General features: G+C 38.0%; 1 protein-coding gene across 5 annotated transcripts in view; it reads right to left on the bottom strand.

Annotated features, from left to right (window-relative positions):
* Positions 1-326: 326 nt before the first annotated feature.
* TNIK (TRAF2 and NCK interacting kinase) overlaps positions 327-20,045 on the bottom strand; it is a 410,093-nt gene continuing 390,374 nt past the window's right edge. For all 5 annotated transcript variants that reach the window (XM_003925097.4, XM_003925098.4, XM_003925096.4 and 2 more), the window contains 6 exons: positions 18,889-19,023; positions 10,241-10,341; positions 7,552-7,701; positions 5,566-5,725; positions 5,182-5,321; positions 327-2,965 (listed from right to left, as the gene is read on the bottom strand). In XM_003925097.4, coding sequence (XP_003925146.1) covers positions 2,882-2,965; positions 5,182-5,321; positions 5,566-5,725; positions 7,552-7,701; positions 10,241-10,341; positions 18,889-19,023 — 770 coding nt within the window. In that variant the 3' untranslated portion in view covers positions 327-2,881. The remainder of the gene's footprint in view (positions 2,966-5,181; positions 5,322-5,565; positions 5,726-7,551; positions 7,702-10,240; positions 10,342-18,888; positions 19,024-20,045) is intronic.

Here is a 20,045-nt window from a genome sequence, read left to right as displayed (position 1 = left end):
CTAAATATTTTGTTACTGAGATATTATAAAAATAGACTAAGAGCCACCATTTGTCCCCTACCCCAAAAAGGAATTAAGGCAATTCAAAAAGTTTAGATGAGCCACAGGAACACCATTCTGACATATTCTGCGTGACCCAGGCCTCCTTTTGTCTGGGCTGGGCTCTGGTCTGTCTTGCTGGAGGAAAATTTATTTTTGAAGATAAAAGCTTCCAGGAATTCCTTAAATATCTTTTAAGAAGCATAGATTTCTGGGAGGCCCTTTTAAACTTAGATTTGCCTTGTACTCGGTATAAAATATTAGTACAAAAATATAAAAGGCATGGCTTGATGTTTAACATCTGTGTTTTATTGTTGTTGGCACCAGAAAAGCTCATGTTCTATGTTATGTCACTGTACATACTGTAAACAAGACTGCATTAATATTGTTTTCTTATGATTTTTTGTTTCAATGAATCTAGATTTTAAAAAATACATTCACAAACTACCTTATGTTTAAACACAATGATTCCCTTTTATTTCTTAACTGTACCCAAAATCCCACAATTAAAAAATCATTTAAAGCTGTGTGTTTCAAACTTATCACTTAGAAATAAAAACAAAACAAAACATAAAAACAAAGATCAGTTTGCAACATAATTTAAAGAAGCTTCTGGTTTAAAATACCACAGCAGCAATATAAAGAGTTGGTGGCAATCACATTCGGGAATGAAATTGAAATCAATATATTTTGTCCACATCAGCATCCAATTACAGTAGTTGTTAAATTCAATCCAGAAAGTTATTGCTGAATTTGTGGCATGGAATTTGAGAAGGTAGTATTGTTCAGCAGCACAACCACAGCCGTAAAAATGAGAACAGGAGGATTTCATTGCTTTTGAGAGCTAAAGGGACCATAAGGAAGATAACTTGCTGATCGCCTGAAGATAGATAATCCTCAGTTACATTCCTGGGTATTACCTGCTTTAAATAAATGCAAATGACAACCACCTTTACAGGAGAAGCATAATAATGTATCCAGAAACTAGAATGTTTCCCCTTCTCTTCCCCATCTTGCCCAAACCACTAGATGGAAATGGCTCAATTTTCCTAATGTGTATTTCGTTCTCATTAATAGTACATCAGCTGCTCATGTATTTAGGCAAAATCAGTAGGATCATGGTTTTTTTTTTTTTTTTTTTTTTTTTTTTTTTTTTTTTATCCGTTTACAGTAATTATTTTCTCCAGAAACAAGCCACATTAGTTTTTGTTATTGGATTTCCCCCAGCACCTCCAATTTTTTTAAGAAGAAAAATTTGGTCAACTACTGTTTTGTTTTAAAAATGTGAGATGCACCTGAGATTGCCAGCTGAGCTCTCTATATGTCTCCCGGAGATAACACTGCTGTGATGAACAGTGAAACAAAAACAAACAAAACGAGGTAGGTTAAAACAGGAAGCGCAACACAGATATTGTTTGCAACACCTCGATACCACAGGCGGCCATGCTTGTAGCTTTGGAAAAAAAAGTCCCAGTCACGTGAAAGTTCAAATCATTTGATTAAGAGTTTATAAGGACACAAGTCAACCTGAACTAAATACATACATATCTCTGCACAAATGTTGTTTACCGTGTGTTGGGTAATTTGGAGGAAGGAAAAGTGATTAGGGTCTCAAAATTTTGTCCAAAGCCTTGCTTTCAAGTTCTCTAAAATTAGAGCCAGTGATGCCTCCTGTATCTGAGGCAGGCTTAGGAGTCTAGTCCGTTCTCTCACCCACCCAGGGAGAACACAGGCAGCTCAGAAACATCATCAATTTTTTCTGTCACAGTTTTCATCTTGCAAAAGTGGCATGCTCAGGAGAGGGCTGGGAATGTTCAGAGCCTGAATATTGTCTGCTCCCCAATTCCCAGAAAGAACTCAACAAAATCTCAGTCCTAATGAAGCCCAAACCAAGTGACCTCTTGGCTAGGAGGCTTTGTGCATTTTAAAAAAGAATATGTAAGCTTGTTTCCTAGAAGCTCTTTCTGTGTGACCCCATCTGTCCTCCCATCTTTTGCCCTGATCGGTTGCATAATAGCTGAGGTCCCTCAATTGCTAGGCCAGCTCAACTCAATGGCATCAGTATCCTATTCAACACCCTCCATTTTGTAAAGAGCCATATAAAAATATGGCCTGTCAGATTCACAAAAGTGGTAGTTGATTTTATTAGACTAGTAGTTTTAAGGCTAGTAGTTTAGCCATTTAAAATGTATTTCCCAAAAGAGGGGAAAACTAGTATTTTTCTTCTCTTTTAAAAACTCATTAGCCAGTTGCTATCAAAAGGCAACCTTTTGGGTTGGTGAAGGCAAGAGAGTTCTTAAATTACCCCACTATGTAGTTATGGCCTTCAGCGTAAGGAGATAAGGTACATTTATTGTGCTATCTCTCATCACTGGAAACTGGAAATTTTACAACATACCATATACTTAAAACCAGTAGGCAGACAATTAAAAACAGACTCATTTTCTCAATATGCATTCTTTCCCCATTCTTACAGAGTAAAGGGGTAAAGAAAAAAGGTAAAAATTGAACACCCACCATAACACAGCTTAATCGTTAAGAGCACACAATATTTGTTTCTATCCCTAACTCCGAAGGGCACATGGTCCATCTCTGTCCATAGACAAGGCAGCATTCTTGGGGATCTCCTGGAAATTCCTGCCACCTTTTTCTCTCCTCCTCAACCAGGCTGCAACATTGAAAGATGGACTGTTTTGGGAGGGGCGGAGGGAGAGGAAAAGGGAAAGCGATATGTTCGACCAAGCCTTCTGATTCTGCCTCTAGACTGGCATTAAGTCCACATGAGTTATGTTCTTTTAAATTAGAAATAACGCCATGAAGATAAGTGCCAAGTGCTCTTCTGTTACCAGTTCATCATGGAATTTCTGTTGAGGGTCATGAAAAACACTTGGCTACTTCCTCCAGATCGCACGGATGCAAAAAATACCTGTTTGAAATTAAAAAGAAGTTAGTTCAGCTGCATGGTTTTTTCCCCTCTTTTCTTCAACCGTCCATCCATTTTCTCTCACATGTCTTATCCTTGCCACGTGTCAGGTCTTAAGACTTAATGGCTCGTGTTTATAAAGTGCCTTTGGATAGCGTGCATCCTATGTAAAAACTCCAGCCTTTATTCCTACAATTGTTATTATTTCTTATTGTGGTATTGGCCTCCAGAGATGCTAAAGGGGCTATATCTTGATTTGTAACATGCTCACTTTTTAAAAGGGAGTTTCATGCTAGCATAACATGCTAAATTTCTGGCCTAGGACTCAACAGGATCTTTGCTAATTTCTAGAAAGGCACAGAAGCTTCCCCTCTCTCACGCATAAATGACAAGAAAGTAGACTTAAGGATGGAGGGGAATCCCTTCACATTCCCAAAGTCAGGGAGGAGTTTTAGGTCTACTGGCTATTACACAATTTCAGATTTCAATTGTAAAATTTAAGATAAAAACATTAAACTGTGTGGTCAGATAGGGCAAGGTATTTAATGCCTACTTATTTTGGCATTTCAAGAGTTAATGCCTGGTCTCTCTCTGCTGATGCTGGCATATCCCAGGGCAAATGAGATCAGAGCATTAACAAGTAGAACCACAGTCCATTAGGTCTGAGTCTGTTAAGTCATTTTATCAATTGACAAACAGGAGAAAAATTTGGGTTACTGCTCGCTTGAGCTGAATGTTGAATGGAAAAGAACCACTGCCCCAGGGAAATAATATTTTGGGCTGTGGCCTAGCCCTTGAGTCAGCCAGTACCTAACTTTGGTCTGAGGCATTTGCTTCTGTCACTAGTATAAAGTCTCTGCTACTTCATTTCCACAGCTCCTTCGGAAGAATGCCGTCTCCCAACAGCAACTTCTTAGGAAGGTCTCTGGAAATGCTCGACATTCAGCTAATGCTACATATGAAAGTAAAGCTACTCTTAGGGTCAGTGAGTCAAAACGGAGAAGGACGGAGAGGGCCCATGGAAAACCACAATGAAGAAAAGAAAGGGCTGCTGTCCCCTCCAAGGCATGTGCCCCTGGCTGTAAACCTTGCTTATCAGACGCTGGTGTGGTCCCAGCCTACTTCTAAGGGTATGGTATGGTTTGGAACAGGCCTGCTAAGGTAGATTTTTTAACTGGAGTATGGATATCTATACCCAGATCGCTCCTAGGTTTTTGTTTCTTAGAGCCTGGGTGGGAGCTGGAGTTTTAACTAGGTTATGTTCGTTTTCTGAGAAACTCTAAATGCCTGGAACCATCTTTGCCACCTGCAGCTACTGTCCACCCAGACCACATCACGTCAGAGTAGTAGGCCAGGGTTGAATATAGTTTAGGCCCACGTTACCAGGGTTGGACTAACGCCAACCCGACCTCTGGGGAACTGGGGTGGACAGAGGGATGTACAAAAATTCAACCCATCATACTGTTTTTCTATAGGCTCTATGTCTGTGGCTTTGGGGACAGCATTTCTATGTTGGCCACAGCCACAAAGGATGAATTCACAAATGTTGTATGGCTTAGCTACTAAAACCTTGGGGCTACTGTACAGGGAGGGTAAGGGAGAAGCAGTCCTGCTGCAGAATACCCCTCTGAGGTGACTGATCATGCCAGACGGACACAGCCAATTTCACTGGAAAACAGTTCACCTAAGACATTTCAGAAGAAACATGGCTGGAATGACACAAGACATGGCACTAGTTGAGTTTGCGATTGTGCATTCCTTAAGGAATGGGTGACATTTTTAAAAGGCTTATATTTCTGCATGTCAAATGTTTTGCATTTAAAGGTGAATATAAGGTGATTGGTTAGGTCCTGAAAGTGACTTTGTGAAAAGTCTAAAAGTAGAAGCATAAAGTTGACCCACTGTGAGATGATTAATGATGGGCCAACTGCTCTAAGTGCTTAGGAGAATTTGGGGTGTCTGCTGAGTCATCATAAGGACTTTAGGCCATAAAAATTTCTAAGAGGTTTACAAGAAATTTCTAGGTGTTTTTATGTAGTTTTTGACATGTGAATATATTGAGTGTTCACATGAATCAAACCAAATAATGCCATTTCAAGATAATATTGATTGTTAACACAGATGTGATTCAAATCAGTATAAAGGAAAATGAAGGTTTCACAGGTACCTGGTGGTCTCTTAAAATGCAAACACTAATGCAAATGTTGAAACGGATTTACCTTATCATTTCTTTCACATAGAAACTTTAACCTTTGAGCTCGCTTATGCATAAATACTCCATCCAAATGTCCTGTTTCCACTGACCGGATCTCAATAGCTTTCTCGCCCCAGCCCATTATCTGATTGGAATGAATGTAGGCTGTCAAAAGGAATTTCCAAAACTGCATTAAAAACATTAGATGGGCAATAACTCACAGCATCTGTTCACATCTTAACCACAAAAATGACAAACGACTTGAGATAAATGTACAAAGCAAGTCTTACAAGAGTTATTCACAGACTCTTTTTTTGTGTGTGGAATCAAATGGTTGTTTCACATTTCTTGATTTTCGTTTCATTTGGGGGGTGTAACTGCTGAAGGAGATAAGGAATGGTTAACCTACCCACAGACGTGGGCATTTCTCCCCACTGGAGCACCACATCCTTAGTTATCCGGCCATAGGTGTTTACATACACCCCCTCATCCTCATAGCAAACAAGCATTTCCATTCCATCTGTTTTAGGCAAGATGACAATAGCATGAGGAGTGATATTGCCCTGAATCTAGAAGACAAAGAAAGGCCAAGCATTATTCTTTCTAAGAATAAAGTAACACCTCGACTGTTCATCTTTAAGAACTGCAAAAAAAAAAAAAAAAAAAAGGCTTTTCTTTATTTTCATTGCCACTCTAAAGACTGAAACTTGCTTTACTTTTACCACTGACTTTTAAAATACCCTGGTAAATACAAACTTAGTCACTAGATTAAGAATTCAATTTACCTGTTCCTAAAAACAGCATGTAAACATATGGCACACCTGCTATGTGCCAATCATGGGCCTTTTACATAGGTAATTTCTAGTACCTAGAATAGCTCCCCAAGGTAGATGGCTTTGTTCACAGTTGAGAAAACTGCTTCTCAGAAGGGCTTTGTGACTTGACCAAAGCTGTGCTAGTATTTGGTGGTAGAGTTGGGATTTGTGTACATCTTGCTGACATTTTTTGATGTGTTTTCTATTAGCACGACCACTTCCAAAAAAAGATGAGAATGTAAGCCAACTGACTCTAATGGAGGTAGCTTAAGTGGGGTCAAAATGACCTCCTACCAAAATCATCTGTGGAAAAATATATATATATATATGGGTGTCTAAATGCCAGAATAATTAGAATAATTTATGGCTTGCTTAGAAAAAATATTTAGAATTACCACTCATTTAAAAAGATTACTGTTGAAGTAAGTGTATATCAATATGTTCTAGGAAAGGAAATGTGTTGTGTGTCCCCTGGTTGAGAATGCCATGGCAGCCCAACATGTGCTTGATGGATTGGAATAAGAGAGTTGAGGATGATCACAGTTATGCCCTAGCTGCCCCACCAGGAATGTGAGCTGTGAGTCCTTGTGTGCACCTGCATACACATGAGTTAAAAGCTGTAATGCAGCAATGAATCGTGTGTGTGTATGTAATGTACTAAAACAACTTTTTTCAGTTATTGTATTTCATTAGAATAAAGTCTTCAAATTCTCAAAATACCAGTCAGCAATAGCTTCCGACATTCCTGATAAATAGTTTCTCCTGTACATTAGCCTTTGGAATTACACATAGGACACACAATTTACACTACACTAATTCTAATAAGCAAATCCATGTGCAGTGTTTCCCTTTATATTTCAGGCAATATGTCAGGATATTAATATGAATACTTTAGGGCTCATAAGATCTACAATTTCTTGGGCCCTGTAACAACTGCTTTAGATCCATTACCTCATTTAATACTCATGACAATCCTATGGGATTATGGGATAAGACCTTTTATCCACATCTGAGGGTGCCAGGGGCTGCCTACTGTGTCCATTACTGCAAAGCGAATACATTCTAGACCCAGGGTACAAGCGCCACTGTGTCTGACTCCACAATACCACACTGTCCTAAAGCTGGAGAGGGGAACTAAAAGCAGCAAAAAAAGAATCTTCTCTAATAAATTAGTACCTGACCATTGGCTTTCTCTAACATAGAATGAACCAATTTCCCTTCAAAAAAATGAAAGTGGAAACTCATCTACTGAATATATTTCATGCCCTTGAAAGAAAAATATCATATTCATTTTAATCTAAAATCCATAGAGACAACATATAAATGCCAAATAATTTCTATTATGTATTCCCCAGCTTTAGCAATTGATTTTATTATTTTTATATATATTTTATTAAACTATATAAAAATTAGATTTATATATTTTAGTTATTAAAAGCAGTCTATTTAATGAAGAACAAAAGTCCATCTGCTGGTTAGTAAAGTTTGCATGATTTCTAATAAAATATGCAAAATAAATCTCTTTCTATATGCATGTTGTTGTACAGAGGGCCCTTGAAAGTCTACTTCTGGGTACTTACATGAGATGGTATGTAGATATCATAAGAGTTTCCTGAATCAACATCAATTACATGGAAACCAGTATGTGAACCAAAAATAACCTTTAATCTTTGACCTTCTTCTACTGTGAGATCAACTAGTAGAGGCTTATGCTGGAGATCTGCAAAAGACTTTAAAAATCACTCCATTAGTATCTGTGTCACTCAAAGAGGTATCTTTTTTTTTTTTTTTTTCCTTTAGCCACTGTCTAGAGAAAGTTAACTTGTAACTTTATAAAAATGAAAAACGAGAAAATTTCTCTTTCAGTTTTAGGTCTGTTGATATTCTGGCTCTAGGAGGAAGGGTCTAGCATCCATTTGTGCCCCTTTATCTACCCTTTGCCCTCTAGGGCAGAGACGTTTAAGTTGGTGCACAGGTGTGAATTTTGATGGTGTTACTGTATATTAAAAATTTGGTGCCTGGGTTTTGCTGTTTTTTCCTATTTCTGGCCTTTGTTCTCTGAAAAAGGTCCAGTCACCTCTCTAGCCCCTTTCTTTCCCATGTGGCAACCAGGCCCACAGCAACTACCCTTTCAGAGACAGTCTGGTCAGCTCTATTCTCAGCTTGCTCAGTATTAATGGGCATGCTCTGGTTTGGATTTTTCTTCAGTGAATGAGTGGGGATAAGACTGGCACTTTCTCTTAACTCAGTGTTGGAATCTGAGACTTGGGTTTGGGTGATAGAGAAAGAGGTGGGAGTGGAACATCACAAGAGTGGTGGCTTGCACTGACTATTTGGGTTTAACTAGAAAGCAAAAAGAGAGGTCTAGCCAAGTCTGTCAAAATTCTCTGTGTTTGAATCCAGAGCCCAAGCCCCAACTAACTGTCAAGTGTTCCTCTGTCATTTTCCTTTGCTATTTCTTCACTCCACTGCACTGTACATTTACTGGGCCTTGAGATGTGGGGGAGGAGTTGTGAAACTACAATTACCTTAGCTATAATGCCTCTGCCACCTCCCAGACCCTTCCCTTCTCATCTTTTGCCAACACCATTCTCACAGCATGGAAAGCTCTAGCCTCCTGTCCTTGTCCTATGGGAAGGCTTGGCCTCCTGCTGCTTCTACTCTTTCCTGTTTAAGTCTTTGCCTTTGCCCTTTCCTCTTTCTGGGCTGGATCTGGTCACCAGAAAGAAAATGTTGTACTCTCTCATGTGCTCTGGGTTGTACAATGATGGCAGCAACTTCACAGCAAGAATGGGAATTTGATTGTAAAGCTTTTGTGGCGACAGATTTTGGTAGACCAGGAGTACCACCTTGGCTTTTAGGCATGATCTCTTAATTGTTATTATTAACCTAATGCATTCCATTTTCCCCATAAAAGTGAGGTTATGGAGGGGAGCCTATCTCCATCGCTGAATCTATTTTCATGAGCACATTACAAATAAGCCATTTGAATTAAGGGAACAAGATAGAAGTGATTCAGCTCTGAAGTGGGCCTACATAGTGTTCCCAGGGCAGTCTTGCCCTCCATGGCTAATGTGGCAGAAAAGAATTAATAAAGAGCCAAAGGGAGATACCGGTCATAAAGGTGGGGAGAAAAAGTGAGAGCCAATGAGATATAAAGAAGTAGACAGACAGAAGCTGAGAGAGAGAGCGAGAGAGTGCACATCAGCAAGTGTGAGCACACAAGAGAGAAGATAAGTTCACTTGGGCTATGGATAGGTTATGTGGCCCTGAACACATCTGGGTCCCTGTAAGTACTGGTCCTCCTAGTATTTCGGTGTCAGCTTCATGAGCTGGGGTCAACAGGACTAGCATCTCCCCATCCCACTCCTGGCAAATCTCATGAGTGACCCGTCCAATCATAGTGGGTACAGACTTAGACAAGGGAAAAAATGAAAAGACAATCAAAATAGGAGAATGCAGAGAAACGAGGTCATTTCCCTAAGTTAGCACTGGGGCCATACAAGCATCACCTGAGTGTTAGGGACTTCGTCCAGAAAGATTTATAAGGATGAAAAGATTTAGAGGCTCAGTTTAACTCTGAGATTCAGTGCCGCCATTTGTCTGCCTTTCTCCAACAAAGTACCAGGAAATACCCTGGCTTAGGTGGTGGCTTTACAACAAACGTCATTGCACAAGATCATGATCAATGATATGCCTACTCACCATTCTAAATGCCTTTGAGGATGATGACTCACAGATCTCAAGGAGGAGGGCATACCCCATTTTTTTTTTTTTTTTTGAGATGGAGTTTCGCTCTTGTTACCCAGGCTGGAGTGCAATGGCACGATCTCGGCTCACCGCAACCTCCGCCTCCTGGGTTCAGGCAATTCTCCTGCCTCAGCCTCCTGAGTAGGTGGGATTACAGGCACGCACCATCATGCCCAGCTAATTTTTTGTATTTTTAGTAGAGACGGGGTTTCACCATGTTGACCAGGGTGGTCTCGATCTCTTGACCTCGTGATCCACCCGCCTCGGCCTCCCAAAGTGCTGGGATTACAGGCTTGAGCCACCGCGCCCAGCCCATACCCAAATTTTAATCTAATTTTATAGCACTTACAAATACTCAGTCTTTACTTTTGAAACAATAAACCCTAGAGTACCTACACTTTCAAAACAGGTTTATTATCTATATGAAAATTGGTATTGGTCTACATGGGCAATTTTGTTAACTGGTAGAAACTGAAATTTTTTAAAAAGGACATTTTAGATAATCCCATGGCTGCTTACCTTAAATGCCATGAACTTATGATATGGTTTAGGAGCCCAAGCATATATTTCCACAGCATTCTTCAAGGCAATCACCAAAAATTTGATCCTTTCATATTTAACTGTAATAGAAAAATTATGAGTTAAAAAGTGCATCAGTTTATTCAAGTTTTATGTATTAAGATGAATGAATGTATAAGCAACAATATATAAATTTAAATATATAAACCCGAATTGAAGGTGATGTTCCTGGTGTAGGATTTTTTTCATAGATACTGATTTAGCTTCCCATTAGCAAACTTTGGTTGGCAGAATACTTATGGACTTTGCTATATATTGTAGACTCTTTTCATCATTTAGAGATGTAACTGCTTACAACCGTCTTTAATGCTAGGTCTAGATGTTGATATTCACTGTGATAAGAATGTGCATAATTTCCTTCATGTTAGCTTGCCTGGGTTTTACATTCACCCAGACTTAAGTAGCTGAGAGCTGATGTGGCAAAATGGTAGAAAAATTAGCAAATAGGCAGACATAAAGGCTGCTGTTTGCTTATTACTTATTATTTATTTATTTATTTTATTTTATTTTTTTGAGACAGAGTTTCGCTCTTGTTACCCAGGCTGGAGTGCAATGGCACGATCTTGGCTCACCGCAACCTCCGCCTCCTGGGTTCAGGCAATTCTCCTGCCTCAGCCTCCTGAGTAGCTGGGATTACAGGCACGTGCCACCATGCCCAGCTGATTTTTTGTATTTTTAGTAGAGACGGGGTTTCACCATGTTGACCAGGATGGTCTCGATCTCTCGATCTCATGATCCACTCGCCTCGGCCTCCCAAAGTGCTGGGATTACAGGCTTGAGCCACCGCGCCCGGCCTATTACTTATTATTTATATTTCAATTACTAAATGAAATAATTGCTTGTTTATACTTCTCATGAAAGGGGGTGTTAGGAGCCTTGGGTTCTGTTAATGACTTATTTTTAAGGGATCCGAATACTTTGACAAATCCTTTTACTCTTTAGAAAGACGAAATATTAAGCATTGTAAATTCTATGGACAGAAACTTGGTTAAGTGACAGAGTCCCTATAATGTTTTTGCCTACATAAAGTAGTACTCAATAAATGCTTACTGAATGGATGAATGGACGAATAGACTATTGTCAGGCATTCTCTTGATTACTCTTACCTTTGTGTGTGTCTCTGATACAATAATAAGCAATATTTACAGTGATGGCCTTGAGAGGTTAAACAATTCTTTAAGTGCCTTCTAAATCTTTTGCTATTAAGTATAGATTCTAATTCTTAGAGAATTTGTAATCCACAGATGGTACGCATGGCAGTCAGTTTGATAAAATAATCTCAACAAACAGAATATTCTGAGTCCTAAAGAAACTAGGTAGGAAAAAATTTAATATACTTAAATGACATTAAGTTTCCAGTTATTTGCTTTATAACTCTTCATGACATAAAGTGTTATTATACTATTTTTGCTGACATCTTCACCTGAAACCTAGGAAAAGATCCACAGCACTAGGCATTGAAGGAACATACTGCAAAATAATAAGAGCCATATATGACAAACACACAGCAATATCATACTGAATGGGGAAAAGCTAAGAGCATCCTCCCTAATAACTGGAACAAGACAAGAATTTCCACTCTTATCACTCCTATAGTACTAGAAGTCCTAGCCAGAACAGTCAGGCAAGGAAAAAAAAAAAAAAAAAAAAAAAGGCATCCAAATTGGAAAAGAGGAAGTGAAATTATCTCTGCTGCTGACAGGATCTTATGCCTAGAGAACCCTAAAGATTCCTCCAAAAGACTCCTAGAGCTGACAACTTCAATAAAGTTTCAGGATACAAAATTAACGCACAAAAATCAGTTACATCAATAATGCTCAAGGTGAGAATCAAGAATTCAATCCCATTTATAATACACACACACACACATCACACACCCCTAGGATAATACATTTAAGCAAGGAGGTGAAAGACCCCTACAAGGAGAATTACGAAGCACTGATGAAAGAACCATAGATGACACAAATGAATGGAAACACATGCTCATGGATAGAAAGAATCAATATTGTTAAAGTGACTATACTGCCAAAAGTAGTCTACAAATTGCCAATGGTTGTTTTTTACAGAATTAGAAAAGACAATTCTAAAATTCATATGGAACCAAAAAAGAGCCCAAGTAGCCAAAGCAATCCTAAGCTAAAAGAATAAAGCTGGAGGCATCACATTACCCAGCTTCAAACTATACTGTAAGACTGTAATAACCAAAACAGCATGGTACTGACACAAAAATAGACATATAGATCAATGGAACAGCATAGAGAACCCAGAAATAAAGTCACATACCTACAATCAACTCATCTTCGACAAAGTCAACAAACATAAACAATGGGAAAAGGACACCCTGGTAAAATTGGCTAGCCATATGCAGAAGAATGAAACTAGACCTTCATCTCTCACCATATAAAAAAATTAATCAACGATGGATTAAAGACTTACATGTACCAAAAACTATAATAAGACCTAGGGAAAACTCTTCTGGATATTGGCCTAGGTAACATGTTTATGACTAACACCTCAAAAGCAAATGCAACAAAAACAAAAACAGACAAACAGGACTTAATTAAGCTAATGAGCTTCTGCATGGCAAAAGAAACAATCAACAGAGTGAGCAGACAGCCTACATGATGGGAGAACGTATTTGCCAAACTATGCATGAACAAAATTCTACAAGGAATGCAAACAATTTAACAAGAAAAAAAAAAATCCCATTAAAAGGTGAGCAATGGACACGAACATACATTTCTCAAAAGATGACATATAGGCCGGGCGCGGTGGCTCACGCCTGTAATCCCAGCACTTTGGGAGGCCGAGGCGGGTGGATCACGAGGTCAAGAGATCGAGACCATCCTGGTCAACACGGTGAAACCCCGTCTCTACTAAAAATACTAAAAATTAGCTGGGCATGGTGGCGCGTGCCTGTAATCCCAGCTACTCAGGAGGCTGAGGCAGGAGAATTGCCTGAACCCAGGAGGCGGAGGTTGCGGTGAGCCGAGATCGCGCCATTGCCCTCCAGCCTGGGTAACAAGAGCGAAACTCCGCCTCAAAAAAAAAAAAAAAAAAAAAAAAAAGAGGACATATAAGCAGCCAACAAACAGATGAAAAAATGCTCAGTATCACTAATCATCAGAGAAACGCAAGTCATAGCCACAATGAGATACCATCTCACACCAGTCAGAATGGCTATTACAAAAAAGTAAAAATAAATAAATAAATAAAACAGTTGGTGGCGACGCTGCAGAGGAAAGGGAATGCTTATACACTGTTGGTGGGAACGTAAATTAGTTCAATCTCTTTGGGAAACTGTATAGAGACTTCTCAAGGAACTATAAATAGAATTACCATTCTACCTAGCAATCCCACTTCCAGGTAAATCCCAAAGGAAAAGAACTTTTTTTTTTTTTTTTTTTTTTTTTTTTTTTTTTAAATCAAAAGGGCACCTGCATTTGTATGTTTATTGCAGCACTGTTCACAGCAGCAAGGTCATAGTATCAGTCTAAGTTGTCTGTCAGTGGTTGATTAGATAAAGAAACTATGGTGTATATACAGCATGGGATACTATGCAGCCATAAAAAGAATAAAATCACACCCTTGGCAGCAACATGGATGGAGCTGTAGGCCAGTCTTCTAGGGCAACATAACTCAGAAACAGAAAGTCAAATAACACATGTTCTCACTTGTAAGTGGGAGTTAACAATGGGGTGCATGTGGACACAAAGCTGGAGATAATAGATACTGAGGACTCTGAAAGGGGAGTGACAGGTTAACGGCTGAAAATTTACCTGTTGGGTATAATGTTCACAATTTGGGTGATGGGTTCACCGGAAGCCCTAACCTCACTATTATGCAATATACCCATGCAACAAACCTGTGTATGTACCCCTGAATCTGAAATAAATTTTAAAAAGAAAAAAATCCCTTCAGATTTTGCTGATTTTCAGGGTGAAAGAAGAAATAAATAAGTTCATATTTTAAAATAAATTTAAAATAGCCTTGAAAATAAAATTTTATCTAAGCACATACAGGCTCAGAGAAATCAAGAAATATCTTAGATGACTTGGAGATACAATTTGCTTTTCTTTTTTATTCTAATTTTATACTTTTAAAATTTCACAAGAATTTGAGCATACTAGAATAATTACGTGCCATAAAAAGATCTCAGTGTTGTTGTGGCTGGAATTTCACAAGGAAAGCAAAGTGGAGCCTGCAAGTGATTCTTCGGATAACTAAGGCAAACGGTATTTCTGAAGATTAAGCTGGTCTCAGTTTTCTGAAAGAGAATTACCGGATTTTGCTCTCTGGTTACATTTCACTTTGCCTGTGTGGATATAGATCAGCCTACTGATAGGAGGACAGCGAAGAGACGGCGATGAAGAAGGGCCAACAGTAGATGTGCAAGTCAAATAGGATTCCCGCAGCCTGGTGTTTTTGAGAAACAATTGTCAGGTGTATGCAAGAGATAATATTCAGAAATTTTATATTATTTCCTGCAATGCATTTTATTGCTCTGTAATCATATAGTAAGTATTAGTTCATGAACACAAAATCTGATCACTAGAAATCTTTGGACTAATAAATGCCAAGTAATAAAGGCAAAATACTAAAAAGGAAACAGCTTCGAAATTGTTTCTATTGCTTTCCTCTGAAAACATGGACTGTTCTCAAAGAAGGAAGCTCACTATTCTCAAAAGAAAACCAAATATGCATATGAATCTGAATTCTATTTGGTGTGAGAATGATAAGATGTATGTTTTATACTTTGCCAAATTATCAGATTGGGGACAGGAAAAAATTAAAACTCCAGGGCATCCGACTAGTATCAGATAATTCTGATTCCTGAACAAAAATGCACAGTGGAGCACATAATAGCTTGCACTGCTACCCAGCATGCTATAGAAAAACGCTCCCCCATGTGGTCTTATTTGTGAATAATGCTGTGTCCTTTGAAAATCCATTCCTTTTTTTTTTTTTAAACAAATACTGTGGCTATATATGTTTACAGACATTAATATTTATTTTTTTCCAAAAGCTGCCTTTTATATTTATCAACACAGACATTATCTGTGTTGTAAGGTCAGAAGCTTTTTTTTTTTTTTTTTTTTTTTTTTTTTTTTTTTTTTACTTTGTAAAACTGTGAATGACACATTATTAATAAACGTTGAGGAACATGTCCTTTCAGGCACTAAACTTTCAAGTTCACTAGCCAGCCCCAACACTTCCTAGTGTTAAGGTATGTGGGAATGTCACTTGTACTGAAATTAGAGGAAAGGGAGGTAGAGACTCTGCTTCAGAATAGAGAGTCCTCTTTCTAGTTGGCAGAATATGACACACTGAAGTTCTTTCTTTCTGAGCTCTTGTTTATAGCACGCTCCTTCTGTCTTTAATACCCTTGATTAAGATTTCAGCCGACATGATGTCAACACACATGACTGGATCCACGTGACTGCTTAACATTTCAAATGTGTCTGATACTTTTCTGAGACCTCATCATGGACTCCTTCGAACTGAAGGTGTCTAAAGTTCCTCTGCGTCTCCTTTATTGTCACTCCTTATGCTAAATAATTAATGCATTTTATCCAGTATACATTTTAAAAGCCTCCACATATTTTCTTATTTTTATCAACTATGCATTGAACAAGTCTTACAGGTACCTATTTTAAAAAGCCAATTCTACAGCACTTGTGAAAAACAAGTCCCTGCTTCCCTGCTGATTCCTCCTCCCTAAAAGCAACCACTTGCAACTCTTTCAACTACTTCTTTCAGCAATTTCCAGATTTCCAAACCATATGATTATAACGTTATTTCTTCACTTTTTTTTTTCAATCACAGACATCATTTTCTGACTTTGTAGTATGGAAAGGATTTAATTTCTTACATCATTTCCTTCTCTCTTTAGCTTCTTCTATTTCTTATACATATACACATGATTTACTCTTGTAAACTCTAATATAGTTATATTTTAAATTTTTGGTTAAATCAATATCAAGTATTAAAATTATTACTGTTCACAACTGAGGCATGTAGTATACCATGGTTACATTTTCTTTCTTGTTTCTTCTCATTTTTTTTTTTACTTCCTTATTTTCTATGTATCTATCTCTAAGCACATGTAAAGTTTCTGCTAATAAATGCCCTTCAATATGCTCAAACACGGCGGGTAAACTATTTATACCATTTTATTTTTCATGGAGACATCTGTCCTGGAACGCTGCATTGTCCTCGTCACCATCATTCTGGGTATTTTTTTCAACTTCCTGGACTACCTGGTTATTTATTTCGGTGGAACACCATCCTCCAGTAGCTTCTTGAGAAATGGTGCATGAGATGTAAATTTTTGAGACCTGCATGACTGAAAATGTCTTTCTGTTGCACTCAAAATTGACTGATGGCTTGATGGTATGATGGTTGATTTCATGTGAACTTGACTGAGCCATAGGGTGCCCAGATATTTGGGTGTGTCTGTGAGCGTATTTCTGGATGAGAATAACATTTGAATCAGTAGAATTGATAAAGTAGACTGCCCTCCCCATTGTGGATGGGCCTTATGCAGTTATTTGGAGACAAGACTAGAATAAAAAGGCCGAGTCTTCCTGCTTGGTTGAGCTAGGGGACATCAGTCTTTTCTGGCTTTCAGACTTGGACTTAGAAGCATCGGCATTTCTTGGGTCTTGAGCCTACCAGTGCTCAGAGTAGAACAACAACATCAGCTCTCCTGGTTCTCAGGCCTTCAGGTTTGAACTGGACTTATACCTTTGTTCTCTTGGGTCTTCAGCTTGCTGACTGCAGATCTTGAGACTTTTCAGCCTCTATAGTCATGTGAAATAATTCCTTATAATAAATCTCTCTCCCTCTCTCTCTTTCTCTCTCCCCCCAATATATATATATATATATATATATATATATATATATATATATGCACACACACACACGTGTATATATGTGTATACATATATGTATGTATATGTACACACACACACATACAATCTCCTTAACTGTAACACAGGTGGGCTATAAAATATTAGTTGGAAATAATTTTGTGGGGAATTTGGAAGGCCTTGCTGTATTGTCTTTTAAGCTTCTATATTGCTGCTGAGACATCCCAGGCCACTCTGATTCTGGGTCTATTATATGTAAACTGTTTGTTATTTACTTATAGTGTGACAGCCTTGATAGTTTTAAGGACGTTCTCCTTTCCTAGGTATGGAAATATTGTGTTATGTCTTTTTGTGAGTCTTTCATTCAGTATCCTGGACACTCAGTGACTCCTTGTAATATGAGAATTCAAGGCTTTTAGTTCTAGAAACCTTTCTTGTATTCTTTCTTCAATACTTTCCTCTCCTTTCGTTTTTTATTTTCTAAAACTCATATTACTTAGATTTTGAAAGACTTGTACCGATCTTTTTATTTTCTTATATTTTCTCTGCTTTACTTTTTGTACTACTCTTTAGGAGAATTGCTTATCTTCTAACACTTTTATTACATTTGTTTATTTCTGCCAATACATTTTAGTTTGCATTTTTTTTTTCTTGGCCTCTGAATGACTTCCCGCTATTTCGCTCTACCTTTTTTTTCTTTTTTAAATATCCCACTTCTTGTTTTATAGAAAGAAGTTTTCTGCTCTCTTTAAAGTTACTATAGTTTCTTCCTTCCTTCCTTTCTTTTTACATTTGCTTCCACTCCTCATTACCCATGTTTCTTCTAATGTCCTTCCTTCTTGTTTGTTTAGGTTTCCTTCATATTTGTGAATTTCTCCACCCCCCTGGTACAGATGGGCTTATCAACTGCTGGGCTTCACTTCAGGGCAGTTAGGCAGCAAGGTTTTTTCATGGCACTTCAAATGTTAGTACCTGTACATCTTTTCTTTCTGGCCCTTTAGTTTTTCCAAAGACAAATCTTTCAGTCTCTTCCTAGGAAGTATATGCATGGCTATTTGGGAGCTAAACAGGAATAAAGGGAAGTGTATGTGTGTGTATTTTCACAAGTATTCCCGTCATCACACTGGCTGTATAAACCTTTCATCTTCTGTTGCAGTGGAGAAGGGTAGTGGCCTCACTGCTCAGAGGTGGAGACTGAGTTCTGGAAGACGTGCTGCTCATGAATTTTCTAACAATTCTATTTTCAGTCCCATCTTATACATGCATTTCCACCTCAGATTCCTCTGGGGCCTTAGTTCCTGGGCCTTTCTGGCTTCTGTTGGATTGATTTTGATCATTTTCCTCATTGCAGATTCAGAATTCAGAATTTCCTGATATTCTGAGTCTTTTTCCAGTCACTCAGCTACTCTTGATTTTATTGACATCTCTTCTCTTCTCTTGCTCTCATAGGCTTATGACATTTTTATTCTTTTCATTTTAATGTCTTTGGAAAAAGGAGATATAAATGTTCAAACTGGAGCCTAGGACTTTACTCTGACTGCACTCTTTCAATTTCATCAATCTTGCTTTAAAAATATATATAAATAGTGTTGAAGGTTCCAGCAACATCTGAAGCTGGTCACACATACATCATCAATCTGATAGAAAAAACTTAACTAAATAAGTCTGATTGACTAAATTAGACCAAACTTAACAATTCCATGTCTTGAGACTTACCAACTTTGTAATGTATACAGCCTTCCAGGTCCCCAACGGTGATCCAGCCTTGTTTCTTTTCTACTTCTGGGTCATTATGTAGTATTCTGTTTCTTAACCATGAAAGATAGTAAACTCGTAGCTTATTCTTCTTTCCTGTTGAAATAATTGAGCTTTAATTTCAAATCCTTGTGATAGCTCTCACTCTTTCCTCCCCCTCCTCCATTTATTTTTATTTTATGTGTATGTGTGTTTGTGTGTGAAGGCATAATAACCAGTGTTCCCAGCACTTTATCATTAAAGTGGTGTTTCTGCCATAACTTATGGTTAAAATAGCTCTAAGTGTTTTAGACACATCACAAAATTACAACGTCTTTATCTTCAGGTGGTTTCTTATTTGAGCATGCTGCCCTTATTCTCTTCCCAATGCAAAGCAGTGTCTGCTGAACTTAGTAAGAGCTAACTCTTCAACAGTGGTTGATCAGAGTTCCAGAACATTCTAGATCAATCACATGAAGAAGCATTGACAACGGCATTTTGGCACCTGCCTTTCCTTCATCCTATACCCTAACAACAGATGTTAATGAAGACCCTCTTATTTATCTCTTCTACTACTTTGAAGATGACAACTGATAGTAGTTTTATATCACTTAACCAAAAAAGTTATTTTGAAAGAAAACAAGAAGATAATTTGGCTTCAGAAAATAATACTGGACAAGTTTATGGTGCTGAAGTTACTGAAAGGAATACTGAACAAAAATAGAAAAGGAAAGAAAGGATGTGGATTTGAAAACTTAAAGTTCCTTTTGGCAAGGTGATCTTAGAATAAAGAATTCTTAAGATAATAATAAAAAATCGAGACAATATTGAAGAGTACACAAATAACAAAACTTAATATGCTCCATTAGATTATTTGCACCAGATAAAATGTCTATTGGGATGACTCTTCCTAACTAATGATAAATTTAGCACTATGGGTTTTGGATTTGGGATAATTATTTTTCTTTATCTTAGGCTTTTAAAGTGTTTTATATTTTATAGATGAATATATACAAGCAGAAGAGAATTTATTAAAGCATTGCACATGCATTTGACAGGAGAGCACATTTGTCCCCTAAACTCAGGGAATCATGGTGTAGTCAGTATTCATTTTTGTAGCCTAAGGCCTGGAATACACA

The sequence above is a fragment of the Saimiri boliviensis genome, chromosome 9 (assembly GCF_048565385.1).
Source record: "Saimiri boliviensis isolate mSaiBol1 chromosome 9, mSaiBol1.pri, whole genome shotgun sequence".
Classification (NCBI taxonomy): domain Eukaryota; kingdom Metazoa; phylum Chordata; class Mammalia; order Primates; family Cebidae; genus Saimiri; species Saimiri boliviensis.
The sequence above is the reverse complement of the archived record's forward strand: the minus strand, read 5'-3'. Positions and strand labels throughout refer to the sequence as shown.